The 17,546-nt window shown below is 52.7% G+C and overlaps 7 protein-coding genes across 7 annotated transcripts; 3 read left to right on the top strand and 4 right to left on the bottom strand.

Annotated features, from left to right (window-relative positions):
- Positions 1-111: 111 nt before the first annotated feature.
- On the top strand, positions 112-5,892 carry C7974DRAFT_4818 (RING finger membrane protein). The gene has a single exon (XM_046146713.1). It carries the CDS (start codon positions 384-386, stop codon positions 5,421-5,423), a length of 5,040 nt encoding a protein of 1,679 aa, XP_046002512.1. The 5' UTR covers positions 112-383; the 3' UTR covers positions 5,424-5,892.
- A 41-nt stretch (positions 5,893-5,933) lies between these two features.
- On the bottom strand, positions 5,934-6,781 carry C7974DRAFT_370964 (uncharacterized protein; the record flags this gene model as incomplete). Its single annotated transcript, XM_046139989.1, has 3 exons — positions 5,934-6,146; positions 6,199-6,512; positions 6,565-6,781. 3 exons carry the CDS (start codon positions 6,779-6,781, stop codon positions 5,934-5,936), a joined length of 744 nt encoding a protein of 247 aa, XP_046002511.1.
- A 1,710-nt stretch (positions 6,782-8,491) lies between these two features.
- C7974DRAFT_4767 (uncharacterized protein) lies at positions 8,492-11,374 on the bottom strand. Its single transcript, XM_046146697.1, has 2 exons — positions 10,001-11,374; positions 8,492-9,951 (listed from the first exon to the last, which is right to left on the bottom strand). The coding sequence occupies exons 1-2, from the start codon at positions 11,252-11,254 to the stop codon at positions 8,686-8,688; spliced, it is 2,520 nt and encodes an 839-aa protein (XP_046002510.1). The 5' UTR covers positions 11,255-11,374; the 3' UTR covers positions 8,492-8,685.
- Position 11,375: 1 nt separating this feature from the next.
- Positions 11,376-12,428, top strand: C7974DRAFT_4788 (nuclear cap-binding protein subunit 2). Its single transcript, XM_046146704.1, has 3 exons — positions 11,376-11,606; positions 11,660-11,799; positions 11,985-12,428. The coding sequence occupies exons 1-3, from the start codon at positions 11,544-11,546 to the stop codon at positions 12,280-12,282; spliced, it is 501 nt and encodes a 166-aa protein (XP_046002509.1). The 5' UTR covers positions 11,376-11,543; the 3' UTR covers positions 12,283-12,428.
- Positions 12,429-12,468: 40 nt separating this feature from the next.
- C7974DRAFT_299390 (class I glutamine amidotransferase-like protein) lies at positions 12,469-13,380 on the bottom strand (the record flags this gene model as incomplete). Its single annotated transcript, XM_046137743.1, has 2 exons — positions 12,469-13,066; positions 13,118-13,380. 2 exons carry the CDS (start codon positions 13,378-13,380, stop codon positions 12,469-12,471), a joined length of 861 nt encoding a protein of 286 aa, XP_046002508.1.
- Positions 13,381-13,464: 84 nt separating this feature from the next.
- Positions 13,465-14,935, top strand: C7974DRAFT_4742 (phosphopantetheinyl transferase). The gene is made up of 2 exons (XM_046146591.1): positions 13,465-13,737; positions 13,848-14,935. Exons 1-2 carry the CDS (start codon positions 13,645-13,647, stop codon positions 14,805-14,807), a joined length of 1,053 nt encoding a protein of 350 aa, XP_046002507.1. The 5' UTR covers positions 13,465-13,644; the 3' UTR covers positions 14,808-14,935.
- Positions 14,936-16,369, bottom strand: C7974DRAFT_4760 (uncharacterized protein). The gene is made up of 2 exons (XM_046146658.1): positions 15,880-16,369; positions 14,936-15,797 (listed from the first exon to the last, which is right to left on the bottom strand). Exons 1-2 carry the CDS (start codon positions 16,202-16,204, stop codon positions 15,064-15,066), a joined length of 1,059 nt encoding a protein of 352 aa, XP_046002506.1. The 5' UTR covers positions 16,205-16,369; the 3' UTR covers positions 14,936-15,063.
- Positions 16,370-17,546: the final 1,177 nt, after the last annotated feature.

Here is a 17,546-nt window from a genome sequence, read left to right as displayed (position 1 = left end):
GCACCTGCTGGACCCCGCACAAGTCTCAGTCGCTGCACCTTCAGAGACGCGCCAGAGTGGCAGCGCCAAGATGCGGCAACATCGCGACTTCCGCGCTCCGAATGTGGACCCCGACCGCGCTCTTGTCATCACTGCGCCTCAGTACCGTACCCAATCTCCGTTTCCACCACGACTGGACTCTGTAGTCCGCAAGTGAAGCAAATTATTGTCAAGAGCAAACGTATTCACAAGCTCAGTGCTCGCCAGCGCGACTGCCAGCACTCCCCAATGGTTTACTGATCCACTCCACCACGGCTCTCGGCCAGAACATTGTCAACCCTACATTTCACTCCCGTACGATCGCTGAACACAACTACCGGACACGATCACCACCGCTATAGACGATGGCCACCGACGCTGGGCCGCTCGACGCGGAGCTTCCGGGCCAGGCTCATGACACCGCGCCCGACGCTGACAACGATGCCTTCCACGACACCCGCTCTACAACCTCGAATATGGGCGACAAGGACGAGGCGGACACATGCCGTATATGTCGCGGCGAAGGCACGGCTGACGAGCCGCTGTTCTACCCTTGCAAATGCAGTGGCAGCATCAAGTATGTCCACCAAGAGTGCCTCATGGAGTGGCTATCACACACGCAGAAGAAGCACTGCGAACTATGCAAGACATCATTTCGCTTCACGAAGCTGTACCATCCCGGCATGCCGACTCGCATTCCTACCGCCGTCTTCCTGCGTCGTGCGGCTTTACATGTGGCGAACATGTTCTTCACTTGGTGCAGGGGAGTCTTGGTCGCGTCTGTATGGCTAGTGCTACTACCATGGTGTATGCGAGTTGTCTGGCGTAGCCTCTTTTGGGTCGGAGACGGCGGCTGGGCGCCGGACGCATACGCAGCTGTGCCAGCTGTCGCGAATCACGTTAAATCCATCACGTCTAGTCCCTCTGACCTGGAGGCGGTTCGGTCCTCACTGGAGGCTGCAAAGGCTAATGGTACAGCGCAAAACCTGACTCTTTCCAATTTATTGATGGCTTCCGTATCAACAACAGCTCAGCAGCACACTGTCATCGCAAATGAACCGCTCTTCTGGACAATTTTGAAGCGCCTCTTCTTCGGTTGGCCTCATCCAGTCGCTGCCCTTGCGCCCACTACGTCTAACACTACTGGACTCAACGTTACAACGGATCCTTTGGGCTTCCGCAATCCTTCACTCCTGTCTGACGTTCCTTGGTTCCATTGGTTCAGCTCGCAGGCAGCGAACCGATTTCTGATCGATGTCTTTGAAGGCCAGATCATAACCATGCTGGTGGTCGTTGCCTTCATCCTGATATTCCTGATTAGAGAGTGGGTCGTTCAGCAACAGCCTGTCATCAACATGGTGGCCCTTGGAGGCGACGGTGCTGCACAAGTCGATCGAGCTGCAGCCCTGGTCCCAGATGGAGAAGTCGAAGAAGGACCAGAACCACAACACGAAGACATCGCAGAGCGTGATGGAGCTGTTGAAACCAACGAGCCTCTCATTGTAGAGGGATCGCAAGAGCCAGACCCAAACACAGTTGCGGGTGTGATGGCGCTTGGAGCTCGTCGTCCCAACGATTTCCTTCGCAGGCAGCGAGAACGGGCCAGCGATCTAATGTTGCAAAACCCCGACTTGCCCTCTGGGTTGAGGGAGACGCTGCGATCCGAAACGACCGAAGAAGGAAGAATGCTCTTTGTTGAGAGTTTGTCCAGCGAGCAGGTCAATCTAATCAGGATGATCTACGACCAGTCAGTGATTGATGCATACGCAAGTTTAGTTGCAGAAGAAGAAGCTGAATCAAGTTCGACCGAGGCCGCGTTTCCCCCGGCATCGAGGAACGAGCCATCTCAGCCCATTGGCCCGGACGGACTTGAGTCATCGCAACGACCGGAGATGCCTACACGAGATAAGTCTTTCGTTGCAACAGAGATACGTCGCGGTCTCGAGGAAGGCGTTTCTTGGTCCTTCGACAATGTACCAGGTTCCTCAGGTGACGCCTCCCCCGGAATTGTCCCTACTAATTGGGACGACGAAAATCCAGGAGCATCAGCAAATCACGAACATGACGCGACTTACTCTGATAACGAGCCTACTAGCGAAGGCAGTAGTGGAAGTTGGCAGCAGGTGTCCGATGTCCATGTGGAAGAGGATTCCGACCAAGCGCTGGAAGGACGACAATCACAGGACAAGGGCAAAGGCAGAGCCAACGATGACTTTGCTCCAGGTCACGAGAACGATTCTATGGAGAACTCTGGCGTGGAAGGCTCGGCGGATGCTGAAGAAGGCATTCGGGTAGAAACCACGATGGATGTCGATATTACAGCAGGGCCTCATGCACAAGAGCATGATATAGAGCAGCAAGACACCCCTACACCGGATGGTTCGTCTGCGACTACAGACATGCGCCCGGCGCCAGCTGAAGCCCCCGAGCTAACGATCCTGGATATAATCATGGACTGGGTTTACGGCCCCGCAGATCCTGCGACCCGGCCAGTTGCGGAGGTCTTGAATGATGAACATATCGTGCGCAATATTGAAGAAGAAGCGCCGTTTGTCCCCTTCGCCGGCAACGAGCCCCTCGAGCCTGCCGATGCAGCCATCCAGGATCCTGAAGTCGCTGCCGCTGCTGCCCAAGCCGGTATTGACGTTAATGACCAAGAAGCGATCGAGGATGCAGAAGACCTAGAAGGTATTCTTGAGCTCATTGGCATGCAAGGACCCCTCGTTGGATTGTTCCAAAATGCACTCTTCAGTGCTGTCCTGATTTCTGCGACCTTGGCTTGTGCAGTTTGGCTACCATATTTGTGGGGTAAAGTCGTCATCTTGTTCATGGGAAGCCCGATCTCGCTTTTCATCAAGCTTCCCCTACAGATTGTCGCCACTGCGACGGATTTGGTGGTAGACTTTACGCTCGTGGTAGTTGGTGGTCTCGCATTTTGGGTGTCCCAGCTGACATTAACGCTCGTCAAGCTTGTGACTAAGGGTGAAGGGTCTCTTTACCTTGAGAGCTCAATCCGGCGCCTTTCTGTACCTGCGCATTCGATTGTTAAAAACGCTGCGGTGCGTATCACGGAGGCCCTCCTCAATTCATCGCTCTCGACGAGTCCCGGATATTTCAGACTATCCATTAACTCGCACGCTGCTTTGCGTAGCTTACAAAATTCGACATCGTTCGCTCTGAACCAGACGAGTCATGCGTTTAGCGCTGTGCTTGAGGACGCGCAAACCGAGTCAGCGATTGGGCTACTCTGGAAAGGATTGGTTCGCGCGACAAGCGGCGTAGAGGATCTGATCCAACAAGGCAGATACCTTCTCGCCTGGCTGTGGACCTCAAAGTCATACAAGATTACTCTCAACATGAGCCTTGGTAGCAACGAAGCTGTTGCATCTACGCTAGAGTACTGGACGGCAAATGATCGCCTAATCGCTGTACTTGCAGGTTACACTTTCTTCGCCCTGGCCGGAGCCGTTTATCTCAGGCGTGGGGCACCGTTCAGCACATCTCAGCAAGGTCAGAAGATTGAACGTATCATTTCAGATATCCTGCAACAAGCGGGCGGCGTGTTAAAGGTGATTCTCATCATTAGCATCGAGATGCTAGCATTCCCACTTTACTGTGGCTTGCTGCTCGACCTCGCCATGCTCCCTTTGTTCAAGAATGCGACAGTCTACTCTCGGTGGCAATTTGCCGGCAATAGCCCCTGGACAGCTGGCTTTGTACACTGGTTCATTGGCACTTGCTACATGTTTCACTTTGCTCTCTTTGTGTCAATGTGTCGCAAGATCATGAGGAAAGGGGTCTTGTACTTCATCCGCGACCCAGACGATCCTACATTCCACCCAGTCCGAGATGTTCTTGAGCGCAGTGTAACCACCCAACTTCGCAAGATAGCTTTCAGCGCCCTCGTATATGGCGCACTAGTCATCATCTGCCTTGGGGGTGTCGTCTGGACCTTGAGCCGCGTTACATACGGCGTGTTGCCTATCCACTGGACAACGGAAGCACCGTCTTTAGAGTTCCCGTTAGATCTACTCTTCTACAACTTCCTCACACCAGTCATCATCAAAGCCTATAAGCCGGGAGAAGGTTTACATGCGGTGTGCACATGGTGGTTCAAGAAGTGTGCCGGTGCTCTGCGGTTGTCACACTTTCTTTTCAACGAACGAATTGAGGATGAGGAAGGCCACCACATCAACTCTACTTGGCTCGGCTGGGTTGTCGGCCGCAAGGGCGATGTCGATACGCCGCAAACCCAGACAGAGGATAAAAAGACAGCCGTAGATGGTGTCGTTGATGCCTACTTCGTTCGTGATGGTCGATATGTCCGGGCGCCTGCCTCGGACCAGTGCCGTGTGCCCAAGGGGCAAGCTGTCTTTATCGACGTGGACAGAGATAATGTGCGCAAGGACGGGAATACCGATGGAGGGGTGCACAATTCAGACCTGGTGCAGATGGTCTACATTCCACCCTGGTTCCGCCTTCGCATTGCATGCTTTGTGGTTACCATCTGGATCTTTATGGGCATGAGTGGGATCAGTGTCACCATCATTCCGCTGATGTTCGGCCGCTACCTGTTCTCCCTCTTCTTACCTTCAACGGTGGAGATGAACGACATCCACGCTTTCTCACTTGGTATCTACACACTTGGGAGTGTTGCGTACAGCGGATACCAGCTCTACAAGCTTGCCGCCTCTCTTAACAGGCCCAACGTTTCGCCTCTAGCACAACTACGTTCCGTTGCAGCCACAGCTAGCCGTGTCGGTCTCACGATTATCCGTTTCAGCTACGTATGGACGTCACTTATTTTCGCCCTTCCTTTGCTGTGCGCGGTCCTCATCGAGCTCTACTTTCTAATGCCACTACACGCCTGGATGGGTCCTAACGAGCCGCATGTCGTCCACCTGATCCAGGATTGGACACTGGGTTTTCTTTATTCTCGGCTCGCAGCACGTCTCATTTTTGCGAACCGCAATACCCGCCCAGCGCAAGCATTCAAGCAGGTCATTGAGCGAGGCTACCTCCACCCTAACGCCAGGGTTGCAACACGTTGTTTCGTTCTTCCTGTGCTTGCGCTTTTCACTATCGCTATCGCGGTGCCTGCCTCTGTGGCATGGATCTCTACTCATCTGCTACACCGCGGCGCGAATGAGGCAGTGAAGAATCAGGTCTGGCGTTACAGTTACCCAGCGGTTGGACTCAGTATTGCATTCATGTTCGCGAGCAGAGTTATAGCAAGAATCGTTACTAGGTGGCGACTTATTGTCAGAGATGAAGTGTATCTCATAGGAGAGAGACTGCATAACTTTGGCGAGAAGAAGGCGCCTCAGGCGAGACAGGACGCTGACACGCAGTCAAGTGGAGAGGGCAGTGTAGTAACACAGACCCCGCAGGTGGTAGTAGGGTAATGGAGAATGGTACCTAAACCTGATGCATGGTAGGCGTTACGAAAGGATACCCAGTCGTTTGGCATAACATTCATTTGTACTTAGTCTTTTTCCCTGCATAGTAACTACGCTCTTCAAGTAACGATTCGCTCCCATCATGAATTGTCGCACAAACTAGTTTGGATTTGAGGAAGGCTGTTTTGACACTCTCACATGCCAAAGCCTGCGAGAAATGGCATGTCTCGGCAGCTGACACCGTCGCACTTATTAGTGCTGATTAGACATTACAGACTGCAGTGTCACGCAAGCTGCATAAGCTCCTCTTGTAGAACTGTGTGGTATGATCTCCATTCGTAGTACACTTATACACACGCAAGCTCTCGTCATGCGCTTACACCCGCATGCCTGACAACGTGCTGACAATTAACATTTCGTGCCGCATCGTTGCGTCTCTCGGATCGAGCCGGAAAAAACTGGATATCTAATACGCCCAACGCCATGCCAAAAGTAGAACCGAAACAAAGATCGTGCTTATATCCACGTCAGATAAGACGCAGCAGCCAGCATCAGTGGTACTGCGATGGACGCGTATGTGTTGACGGCCATAGCGTGGGGTGCCGGTGAGCTCGTTGTTGCGTAGACGATCTGGAAGCCAATCTCCTGGCCGGGAGATGTGGTGTTGAGGCAGTTGGTATTGTTGACTTCTGGCACGTCCTCGGGTTCCGCGAACGTGATGTCTGCGCACTGACTTGTTGTTAGCGATGATGGTCGTTCAGTTTTAGGATACCAGACTCACGTTGTACAAAGCTGCGCCGTGCTGTGCCAACTCAATGACCTGAATCGTTGCGTTGTCCCCGACCTTGGGTGTGTAATTTGCTGGCAGCGGAACCTGCGGCAGGCAGAATGTGCCATCGTATTGCTGGTTCGAAGGGCCGGTGATTTGGAAGACGCCGACTGCGCTATGCGAGTAGTTGAGGGGTTCGTTGCCGTATCCCATGTTGATGTAGAATTGTGCGTTTGCGTGGCCTGGGAACCATCCCGGTTGAATTGATACTGCGCCGCCCTTCAATGGCCATTTCGTCCGATTCTGCGATGTGGGCATGCCGCCGCCTTGAACACATTAGATATTTGGCCTGCAAAGGGTAATAGAGTGATTACGCACATGGGTACATCCATTGCATTCCATATGGGAAGCCGACAGTGCCGTTATCGTAGTTGATGCCCAGTGACCCGGGTACGATGCTTGGGTCGGTTGGCGACGCGGTTCCGTTGGTGTGGATATTGTTTCCTCTCCATCCGGGGTACACGATAACGGTATGCGCAGCAGCAAGGGATGACCAGCTGGCAACGAGGTAGACGAGTTCAGTGAAACGGAACATGTTGGCGATTCCAGCAGACGGATTATCGGATTGATGCAGATTCCCTATCTCTTTTGTACGCGGTGCACGGTTCAGATATCGAAAGTCGCGACGCAAGCCCAGCAGCGTGCGGTGGCGGGGGCATCAGCACTTATGGAACCTCACGGCCACGCCTCGTGCGACCACACCCGATTCGATAATGCGAACGCCTCAAGCGAATAGAACTCTGCAAAGGGTCCGCAGCTTCTGCGCCCGCTGGCTGGCCAGGCACTGTAAGTCATCCGCTGTGTCGGCCATTGTGAGCAGGCTTGCACGAATAGGCTTCTAGGTAGCATATTGGCTTGACAGGGGGACTCGACCAACGAGCTGCGGGATGCACCTCGCGCTCCCGCCACCAAGACGGCCGGGCCACATAGTGCATGCTGAAGAAGATGGGGGCGTGAATCTTGATTCGTCAAATTCATGTGATGGGCCTGTGGCCTCTGCAGGTCACTCGGTAGTCGAAATCTGGTCCGTGCGAAGCGCCGACTCCACCTTCAAGCCAGGTCGAAATGCGGATCCTCTTGTGCAGTACCAGGAAGCATACATACGAACGCGCGCGACTCGGTACGTGATAGTGTGATCGAAGCATGACTTTCAGATCGCTGGCGCGTTGATGATGTGAATGTTGACAGAAGACGGGGCCGAGACATCCTGACGGTTCGCGTTGCGCGTTCATGGCAGCAAAGGGTCAAAGTCAGCATGCTGCTTACGTTGGAGGCATGGATGTCTTCTTGTCTCGTCGTCAGTGGACTGCATCCATGTGGCAAATGTGATTTCGTGGAGGAGCGGATGTGCAGTGTTGTATGCCGTGCTTGGAGGTTGCTAGTTGGTGCCTACTGTATTCGGACTGGACGCCAGTGCAAGCGAGCCCGTTATGGCGGACCCTTACTCTAAGGATTTGATCTGACGGGGAAACTTGAAAGGAAGGTCCGCTTGTCAAGCACTTACCAGCTTACCAGACAGGGAAGTGGTGGGGCGAAGATGCTTCTTTGGAATTGCAAGTATGCAATGCACCTGTGCTAAGCCGGGAACAAGACATGTGCAGTCCCGTTGGCACAGCGCAGGTGTATGCTCGTGTGTATCTCCCATTTCTGCCTGGCAGTTTGAATCGAGGGCTTTGCCACATCATCTTGACGTCTGATTTACCATCAGGGAAGGTCTGATGCACTGCGCATTTACCCAAGCTATCGACACCTTGCGTGGGCACCACCTGAACAGAATTCCTAAAGCAGTCACTTGGATGCAGATTAGAGCCTTTGGCTGTGGTCCGCTCTGCTTCGACCTCCTTGCCCACATCTCGTAGCCTCAAGAACCAACAGAACGTGATCGATACACGAGCTTGAATAAGCATCTGAGAAAATGAGTGAAGATGTACCTGTATCACTCCAAGGGACATGCGTGAGGTGGCAGGGATGCCACATAGCAGGACAACTCTAGCACCACTAATCAAAGGGATGCTTAGGAAGTGTGGAGATGTGCTGATCCTCCAACACATTGCAATCCCGCAAGTAACTTGCACACTAGACGTTTATTACCGTACATAACTTTGGCACTATTGTTTACAGTGAAATGAGCCGTTCGATCTCGAGGTACGATGATGACTGTTCGAGAATGTACTATCAGTGACACCTTGTCTACTGTGATCGACGGAAGTACTCAACTATGTAGTCAGTCAATCATTTGACGATGTTTTACCGTCACTCGACCTTGCCATCTGCTTAAATTTCCTCTTCTTAGTTCTCAGGGAGCCTTGAAGCGAGCGCTCTACACATCATGCCCCACTACAGCACAGCCTGGTAATGAACTTCATCAATACATAACTGTAGATGATTGTTTGATGTCTGACATCATGCAGTACCAAACTAACGATCGGCATTCGAGCCTCAACTCTCGCCTTCCACTGGTATGGTTACGCCGAGACTCCGCAGACGAGTAGTCGCTGCCTCTACCAGCGCGGTGTTGCGCTGTAGCATTTCCTGGATATACTCGTTTTCCTGTTTGCGCGATTGAGACGGTACTTTCACAGTCGCCGCACGCGCTTGCTCCTCCTGTGCTTCTTTTTGTGTATCTGCCACTTGGCTTGCCAACGTCTTGTTCAGCTCTTTGAGTTTGTTCAGGCGCTGCCATGCTGGGACCTCGCTTCCATCAACATCACCGGTCAGTGTCCTGTTAGACTTGTCCACGGAGCTATCCATCGTCTGCAATTCCTCCACGTAACTGGCCTCCTTCTCGCTGAGCTCGGTCGAGCTGATGCTGTTCATCTTGCGGCGGAGGCTCTCATAGCGGGCGTTGATTGCGTCTTGCCTCTTTCTGACCTGCTCCAAACGATCGTCAATCTGGGCCGATCCATACATTGATCCGTTGTCCGAGGGTTCTTCGTCGTTACCAATGACAGCGTCTATCTTTGGGACAACCTCTGCTGTCCGATACACTTGGTCTCTGAAATCGTCTTGAAGGCGTGTGGCACGGTTGAACAGATCAGCAACGGCTTTCTGAAGCTTCTCCGTGTGCGCAGACAGGACCCGATGAACGTCCATCAACAGTTCGAGATTTGCTGGTGATAGCCGAACTTCGTCCTTCAGCGAAGCTTTGTGTCGAGCAGGAATATTGATCGAGTTGTAAAGGTTGAACGGCTCATAAAACTCCTTGGGTTCCCGCCACGCTTCGCGCACCTCCTTTTGGGGAACAGCTGCCTCCAGGTACTCGGCAAGCTCCTCCTCTGTCGGAACACCATCTTCGGGGGCGTCAAGGAGGGCGGCTTGAGGCTCATCGTTGACTGTGGTCAGCAGCATATAACCAACGTTGCCGTCTTCAACAACGACGGCTGAAGTGACTTCTTGTTCAGTAGTGTTGCGTGCAGGTCTACGTTCCAGATACTGCGTGACCTGGCTGCTAGCAGACGCAAGGAGCCGCTGCAGGCGGAAATCGGCACCCTCTGCGTGCGGCTCGGAAAGTTCGTTCTCAAGTTTCCGTATCCATGGCTCCATAGTTATGTATGTGACTCCACTAGCGGTCGAGACGAAGAAGGAGAAGTCAGTATGTACGTCTTGGGTGATTGTCTGGTTGTATGTTGATTCGCCAGTTCCTTTCAGAGTAATAGTCTCTGCGATGATAAGGTCGTGCTCTGTTTGTGCGACCTCAAAATCGTCCTAAACTGGCGTTACTCATAGGTAGCGTGACTACCACGCGGTGACATACCTCTGTCGATGGAAGCCATCGTCCGACAATCCCCTCCAAATCAATGCAAACATGCACCTTGCACGTATCAGTCAGTAAACAGACAACAGCTGCTGGCAGACCCTCGGCAGCCTCTTCTTCTGAGCCATCCGAGAAAGTCTTCAGAGAGTAGACAATCATGTCGCTCAGCTCAAAGTCTTCAACCTGAGGCGTAATTGCGAACGGGCCCTGCAGAAGCGGTACTGCTGGCGCGCTTAACGGTCGGCTGAAGACCTTGACCGAGTCACCATTCGGCAGTGCCTCTACAAAGGGCTCCTCATAAAGAATGTCAGACAACCAGGAGAGCTGCTTCTCCGAAGTTTTGACGTCCTCTTTTGGCGCATCGTCGTCTTCGGACATCTCATTGTAGTTTATGTTGATGGAGGAGGCCAATGTCTGAAGACATGTAAATGCGCCAGGGGTTTCGACTAATTGCCACCGGCGCGGAAGAATAGGGCACAGGGCATAGACATTCCCAATGACGGTAGCAATCCATAGCGTCATGGGCGCCCAGCCATGCACACCTTCCTGCTCGGGGAAGTCTCCGAAGCAAGCAGACGCAACCTCCAGTTCCACCGAGTCCGGAGAGAACGCCTTAGTAGCTCCGTAAATCGAAGCGCCAAGATCGTCTTGGTCCTTTTGTGCGTTGATCAACTTGACCAGATCGATGGAGAGACTGGGATCGCTGAATGTCGACCTGTCTGCGCGGTTGACCTCCCATAATCGCACCACTCCCGCCTTTGTGATAGTGACTAGGCATCGCCCATGATATCCGAGAGGGTGCCACAGTGTTGTTGCAATCGGCGATTCTTCGAGAACGTGCGCGGTGGGACCGACCTGGAAGGTCTTCGGTTTGATGGGGCTGTCGTCGTTGCCAGATTCGAGTAGCGAAGAGTCAGGCAGAGCCACGACATGTACAGTGTGCGACGTCGAGACCGCGAGGTAGTCGCCGGCGGGAGATATAGTGAGTCGTGAAATTGGGAGTGGTATCGACACTTTGAGGGTGCGGTATGCTGGCGAGACGCCTTCCTTTAGGTTGACTAGATCCGCCCATCGAATCTCGTGTCCGACGGCGACAAAGATTTCAGAGCCCCTTGTCGCAATCGTCTTTCGTGGCCCGAAGTCCTTGCTCTTTGCTGCGGCGACGGTGCCGTTGCTCTGTTTAGGCGCAAACAGATGATAGCCGGGGCTGGGGCGCGAAAGCCATTCTGGCGTATAGCTGAGCACTTTCGGCATATCGACCTGCTTCCGTGAACCGTATGTACTCGAGTTTCAGTCGGCCTGGTAAGTGTGGCCGGTGAGAGAATAGGACTGCGACGCGCAAACAAAAGTGAGAGCGGCCATGAAGAAGCTCGACGCGCGCGCGCCAGGCTTGGCGCTGTAGCTACTTCCTGAAGCTCTCTGCGAAGTCCGACCGCGACCACGACACTTTCACCACATCAGACGCGCTCGCAAACGTCCCGACAAACTACCCAATCGGGTCGCATAGATATCTCATACACGCTCGAGGTACTTTCTGAGCATAATGCCGGCGCTCCGAAGCACGATCGAGCGCCTTGACAAGCCAAGCTCATATGCCACAGCAAAGGTGCGCTTTTACCACTCTACCGGTCCCTCGGCGATGCTGACTGAGCTCGATAGAAACGCAGAAGGAACCGCGACGATGATGAGCGAGGTCCCACCCCCGAAGTCGACGACAAGCTGAAGGATGCGACCACCCTCTATGTGGGCAACCTGTCATTCTACACAACAGAAGAGCAGATCCACGAACTATTCTCCAAGTATGTCGTCAATTTCCCCAATGCCCTCCACCAATCTTCTGCAAAGATGACACAATCTTCGTTAATCCCAGCTCACTCCGATGCACTTGTTGCACTTGAGGTGAAAGCGAAATCACGTCTGAGCTCTTTACCCATCACAGCACCACTGCACACACTCTCGAATGCTTGTACTGACCAGCTTCAAGGTGTGGCGAAATCAAGCGCCTCGTCATGGGCCTCGACCGCTTCCAGAAGACACCCTGTGGCTTCTGCTTCGTCGAATATTACACACAACAAGACGCGCTAGACTGCATGAAGTACATCGGCGGCACAAAACTCGACGAACGTGTCATTCGTACCGATCTGGACGAGGGCTTCGCCGAAGGCAGGCAGTACGGGCGAGGAAAGTCTGGAGGTCAGGTGCGCGACGAGTACCGCGACGAGTATGACCCTGGACGAGGTGGCTACGGTAGGGTGTACGCAGATGAGTACGACGAGCGATAGAAGTATGGAAGGTCAAGGAAATACCACTGCATGGAAGGAGTCAGGCGTCGTCCGGTCAATCATGATATTCTAGGGCTTTGTGCAAGAGCACACTCTTCGCCCGATCTAGGTACATTACATCTAACAGTGCCAGTGCCAGTCTTTTGAACGCCTTCGCCTATGCTGTGCGCTGTCGTACCCACACCCCTACTTCGTCCGATCAGCAAGCTCGAATGTCTGCCTCAGCTCAGCCGCCTTCAGGACTTCTTCCAGCCACCACACGTGGATCCGTGGGTCCTCTGTTAGCTCCGGATGGAAACTGCAGCCGAACACATTGCCTTGTCTTACTGCAATGATGTCTTCCTTCCCGGCATGGTCATGTTCCTGGGTTGCCTGCAGCGACGGGTTCTTCATCGACAGCGTCGCCATTACCTCGACGTCCCGGTTCACTTGCTCTCTCGCCAGTTCGTCCACCGGTATCTTACTTGGCGCAACTACTGTCTCCTCTCTTGCCTCCTCCTCCTCCATCTGCACGCCCTTTGCATGAGGCAGTACCTTCTCAACAACCGGTGCGCGGATGAACACGCATCTGTAAGGCTGATCGGCGCCCTTTTCCGCGGTGTCGCCGAGGAATGGAAGGTTGAGGCTGGCCTGAAAGCTCTCCTGCTGGCGGCCAAAGTGGTTTCTGTTCACTCGCACGTCAAGGCCTCCGATGAGTTCTTGTCCGCCTTTCTTCGTTCGGTTAGCGCTCTCCGCGAGAAGTATCAAGCCGGCGCATGTGCCCCAGGTTGGCTTCCTCTGCACTCTATCGCATTGTCAGTACCTTGTGCGGGACACTGTCCATCTCAGAGCATACTTGACGAATTCTCTCAGCGGCTCCAATATCCCACTCCTCGCTGCCACGAGACTTATAGCTGTACTCTCACCGCCAGGGATGATCAGGCCTTCACATCGTGCCAGTTCCTGCGGTGTGCGCACTTCAATGAACTCCCACTTTGCATCCACACCCTTCTTCAGCTTTAACGCATTCGCAGCCTGTCGCAAAAGCTGTACGTGCTCGCTGAATGCGCCCTGCAGTGCCAGAACACCAACAGTAAAGTCCGGGATCGTGACCGTCATGTCAATTGTCTTTGTAGAGATGTAGGTGAAGAGTTGACCGTATGGTGAAGACTTCCGAGTCATAAAGCATGCGGCGAAAGTGTGGAGGGACTTAGCCTATCGATAACAAATATCTGGGGCGCTTCGCATCGATCGGAGCACGAGTCCGAGGAGCAAGGGTCCAGCAAACGTCAGAAACCGGCCCCTCCATTACCGCGAATAGCCTTATTTAACGGTACGCGGACTACTCGATGCGGGCGTGGTAGTCTTGCACCAGTCGACATCATGGACAACCCTGATCCAGGAAAAAGACGTGGACTCACGTGCTGGCTACTGGATACGCGGACACTGTGGCCTGGTGACAAGATTGCGGAGTCGGTACGTACTTGTCCTCATTCATAATCATTACACTCGGGCTCGACCACAGCACTGCCATCGTTAGAGTCCAGTAATCAGATGACAATGCACTGTACTAATCGTAACAATAGGCCAAAGAAGCGCTAAGATTGATCAGCCCAGAAGAAAGAGGTCTGATACTGAAGAAATATCATGTCGCTGACGCAAAGATGAGCCTGGCGTCTGCCCTGCTCAAGCGCCTTTTTGTCCACAAAACCCTAGGCATACCATGGAAAGATATCACTTTCGGCCGCAAACGCGATCCCAAACACGGCAAGCCATGTGCTCTGCTCCCTGCACCAATGCACGGCCCTGCGCCGTGTGAGTTCAACATATCGCACCAAGCCGGCCTGGTCGCACTCGTTGGCTGCGCAACACAGGTACTAGACGCCGAATTAGGCGTCGATATCGTTTGCGTTAACGAGCGCAACGAGAGCAAGACAATCGACGCCGATGGCTTCGTAGCGTGGATCGACATGTACGCCGAGCTGTTCAGCGCCGAAGAAGCCTTCGACATGAAATATTCCGTCTCGCCATTTCCCCTGCTCGACGGCACGCTCGTCACGGCTGAGATGCTGGGCCGCCACGACCGGTGTTGCGTCACGGGGCAGCAACTGTCTGTCACGTTGCCGAGCGGCGAGCAACGCACGTTCTCGAGCGATTTGCTCATTGATGCGAAGCTCAGGCGCTTTTATACGTTTTGGTGCTACAAGGAGGCGTATATCAAGCTCGATGGTGAGGCTCTGCTTGCGAACTGGATTCCGCAGCTTGAGTTTCGACAGGTTCGTGCTCCGAGTCCGGGGACGCCGGCAAGGTGCAGTACGCATGGGGTGTGGGGCGAGCGCGTCACCGATGCGGAGGTGTGGTTCAAGCATGCACGTATGCAAGAGTGTCGGATGGAGATCCAAGCTTTCGAGGAGAATTACATGATTGGTGTTGCAGCGAAGGAGAGGAAGTGGGAGAGTGCGACTGAGGGGTTGCCTGAGGTACTTACTGAGTTTGTGAGTCTGCATTTGGAGGAGGATATTATGAGAGTTGCGAGAGAAGCATAGAAGTGGTTTAGAGATTGGAGTTGGAGCGTTCAGCATACATAGATTCTTGCATTCTGAGCGAGCATTGTCTGAGCAGTACTATATACGTGATGGAATCGAACAGTTTTAAAATGCATCGTGTCTACTTTTGAGGCAACTAGTCCCCCGTAGCTCCAACGGTTTCTCTGTGACTAATATTCGATTCACACATTATCCGACTGCCATCAAGCTTTCCAGAATCCCTCCAGGCTCCCCCAGACATGTCTCAAGTGAGAGGTCACCTACTGCCTCGAGCAGGATGTGTGGACGTAGCTGGCATCTCGTTCAGCCCGTGGTCGTCACCAATTTCTATGGGCGCCTGATATGTCGGTGCCTCGGCCGCATACGCATAGCGGTCCTTATCTGTCATTTGTAAATGATTATTTTCATAACCATGGAGTTCATGCCCATCGTTCTTCGACACTCCACCAGCTTGGAGTTTGTTCTTTCTCCTTTTCAGCAGTAGAAGTATGAGACCAAGACATGCTATGATGGCGAGTAAAGCGCCGAGAACAATGCCAGCGACTGCGCCTTTCGAGAGCCCAGAGCTCGTGTCCTGGGTTGCTGGTGAGAGGGACGACGAGGCAGGCGACGACGATGATGGAGTCGCAGAAAGTTGAATTCGGTCCGCGGCATATACTGAGACGTTTGCAGGGACCGTGTAGTTCTTGCCTGGCTTTTTCTCACACATCTCCTGCACCGTTGTAAGGACGTTGCCCAGTATTGTCAGGTCTTCATTTCCGTATAAGCATGTTACGCAGGACTCGGCATCGGACGTGAAATTCGCGCTGGTGTTGTGTTCGCAAAAGTCGAAACCTCCTGGATCGCTTTTTATGTTATAGTCGATGGACGAGCGTATTTTGCTACAGCTGTCACTGCAGCGTTCGTGAATTGACGACGCAGATATATTCTTATTTTCCTCGTTGTCGAAGCGACCAAACAGACACCAGTCCACCACACCTTTATTGTTGACTGCGGTACATGTTAGTATCTTAATCTCCATAGCGTCACGATCGTTCTCTCGAAGACGCGCGTTGTTATCAGCGAGACTTACAGAGAAACCACGTAGAGTCCTGCTCGGTGTACTGTGTACCATCATCCATAAATGTCACTTGCCAACCGCTGCTCATCTGGCATTCCTGGCAAGTACGAAACTTCAAAGCTGCAGCGGTTGAATTCTGTCCCGAGTATTCCCAATTATAACACGGAAGCATGTCGTTGAAGGTAAGGGACTGATTTCTCCAACTTGAGTTGCCTTTATTTCGGTCTGTGCACTTCGAGGCGCATGGTGAATCTGGGCTGACTTCGAGTGTATGACCAAATGTAGAGAACACAGCCAGGAGAGCAGCAGCTGATGCTCTCAGCTTTGAAGGTGACATTGCTGGTGAACGTGAATGAGAGAGCCAGACAATGACAGACACGAGTGTTGAATTCGAGGAGTATGTCAGGAAATGAAAGCGAATCGCTTCATAATCAAGGTCACGCCCTGTAGTACTAACGATATAATCAAGGTAACGCCCTGTAGCACTAACGATCAGGCGTTCTGCCACATCAATCTGCGAGCTGTGCCATCGAGGCTGAGGTCAGCGCTGGTTCGGGAGCCTGTCCTAGTCAAGTTAGACAAACATTGTGCAACCAATCAGAGAGCATGGACGACGGCGCAGTCGACGATCGGACTTTAAGGAATCCTATAATATCGTTTTTGCTAGGCTATTTGGGGTATAGTCAATGAGGCAGTGAAGGTTGTTGATCCTAGACTTAAGTGTTGACTCTCTGCGACATGGGCATTTTCGCCGCAACAAACACAAAGTCGTAGTGATAAGGAGGCATTCTGCTGCCGTGACACGTTGCAACCAATTTCTGTCGAAAGGTTGCTGATGCGCTTGAGGCCAATCTCCGTAACTGTTTACACCCCAGTCGATTGGCTTAAACAATTCTTCCGCCGTCCTCTGTTAACACTCGTGCTAATAAACTGACTCGCTACCCAAGCCATGCGTCAATACATCAAGGGACGGATCTTCAATAGCCGCACACTTTCTGAGGATCTCAAGCGTAGCTTGTACAGTGTCATCCAACTCATTCGGTATCAAACTCTGCAACTAGATATCCTCGAGATATCGTTCAGAAAGCCGACCGACGGAAATCAAAAGAGCACCTAAGTCTTCCAAGTTCTCCTGATTGATTTGTAGGAAAACTCATTCGTCAGGTAGGGTTTTAGACAAGTGTTGTAGCTTGAACGAGCCGTTCTCGTGAAACCTTACATACTGGTGCATCTTAGGTATACCTTGCTACGACGAATGAAATAGCTCACTCCGCCTGCGCTTTGACACATCGCAACGCCTGAGTGGATGTTTTGAGTGACGGAATTTTATAGAACATTCGTTCTAAAGGAACATGGAGTCCTTCTTGTGGTAGTAAGGTCATGACTGAGGACAACGTGTGCTTAAGGGTGAGCTTCAGTGGTTACAACCAGATGTGATTGATACCTCTGTTTCTAGAAGAACTGGCCAAGATGAGTGTTGGACCCAGATCCCGTGGCATCACTGTTGTCTTGCTTGACCGTGCTGGAGACGTCCGCATGGAGGGGCCAAAGCTTGTCGAACAGTCAAGATTGAGCCACGGACGAATGGGTGCTGAACGTAGAAGAGCTTGAACATGAGTGTGTACTTTTGAGAGTGAAGTGGCAATGTTACAGTAGGGCGCGTGGTTCGTATGTAGTGG

This window comes from Boeremia exigua, assembly GCF_020726555.1.
Source record: "Boeremia exigua strain MPI-SDFR-AT-0100 chromosome Unknown C7974scaffold_1, whole genome shotgun sequence".
NCBI classification, from domain to species: Eukaryota; Fungi; Ascomycota; class Dothideomycetes; order Pleosporales; family Didymellaceae; genus Boeremia; species Boeremia exigua.
The sequence above is the reverse complement of the archived record's forward strand: the minus strand, read 5'-3'. Positions and strand labels throughout refer to the sequence as shown.

Coding starts and splice junctions, on each gene's coding strand:
- C7974DRAFT_4818 (XM_046146713.1), top strand. CDS start 384: ATGGCCACCGACGCTGGGCCGCTCGACGCGGAGCTTCCGGGCCAGGCT.
- C7974DRAFT_4767 (XM_046146697.1), bottom strand. CDS start 11,254: ATGCCGAAAGTGCTCAGCTATACGCCAGAATGGCTTTCGCGCCCCAGC. Junction 9,952..10,000: donor GATGGCTTCCATCGACAGAG/GTATGTCACCGC, acceptor ACGCCAGTTTAG/GACGATTTTGAGGTCGCACA.
- C7974DRAFT_4788 (XM_046146704.1), top strand. CDS start 11,544: ATGCCGGCGCTCCGAAGCACGATCGAGCGCCTTGACAAGCCAAGCTCA. Junction 11,607..11,659: donor GCTCATATGCCACAGCAAAG/GTGCGCTTTTAC, acceptor TGAGCTCGATAG/AAACGCAGAAGGAACCGCGA. Junction 11,800..11,984: donor ATCCACGAACTATTCTCCAA/GTATGTCGTCAA, acceptor ACCAGCTTCAAG/GTGTGGCGAAATCAAGCGCC.
- C7974DRAFT_4742 (XM_046146591.1), top strand. CDS start 13,645: ATGGACAACCCTGATCCAGGAAAAAGACGTGGACTCACGTGCTGGCTA. Junction 13,738..13,847: donor GTGACAAGATTGCGGAGTCG/GTACGTACTTGT, acceptor TCGTAACAATAG/GCCAAAGAAGCGCTAAGATT.
- C7974DRAFT_4760 (XM_046146658.1), bottom strand. CDS start 16,204: ATGTCACCTTCAAAGCTGAGAGCATCAGCTGCTGCTCTCCTGGCTGTG. Junction 15,798..15,879: donor GGACTCTACGTGGTTTCTCT/GTAAGTCTCGCT, acceptor CATGTACCGCAG/TCAACAATAAAGGTGTGGTG.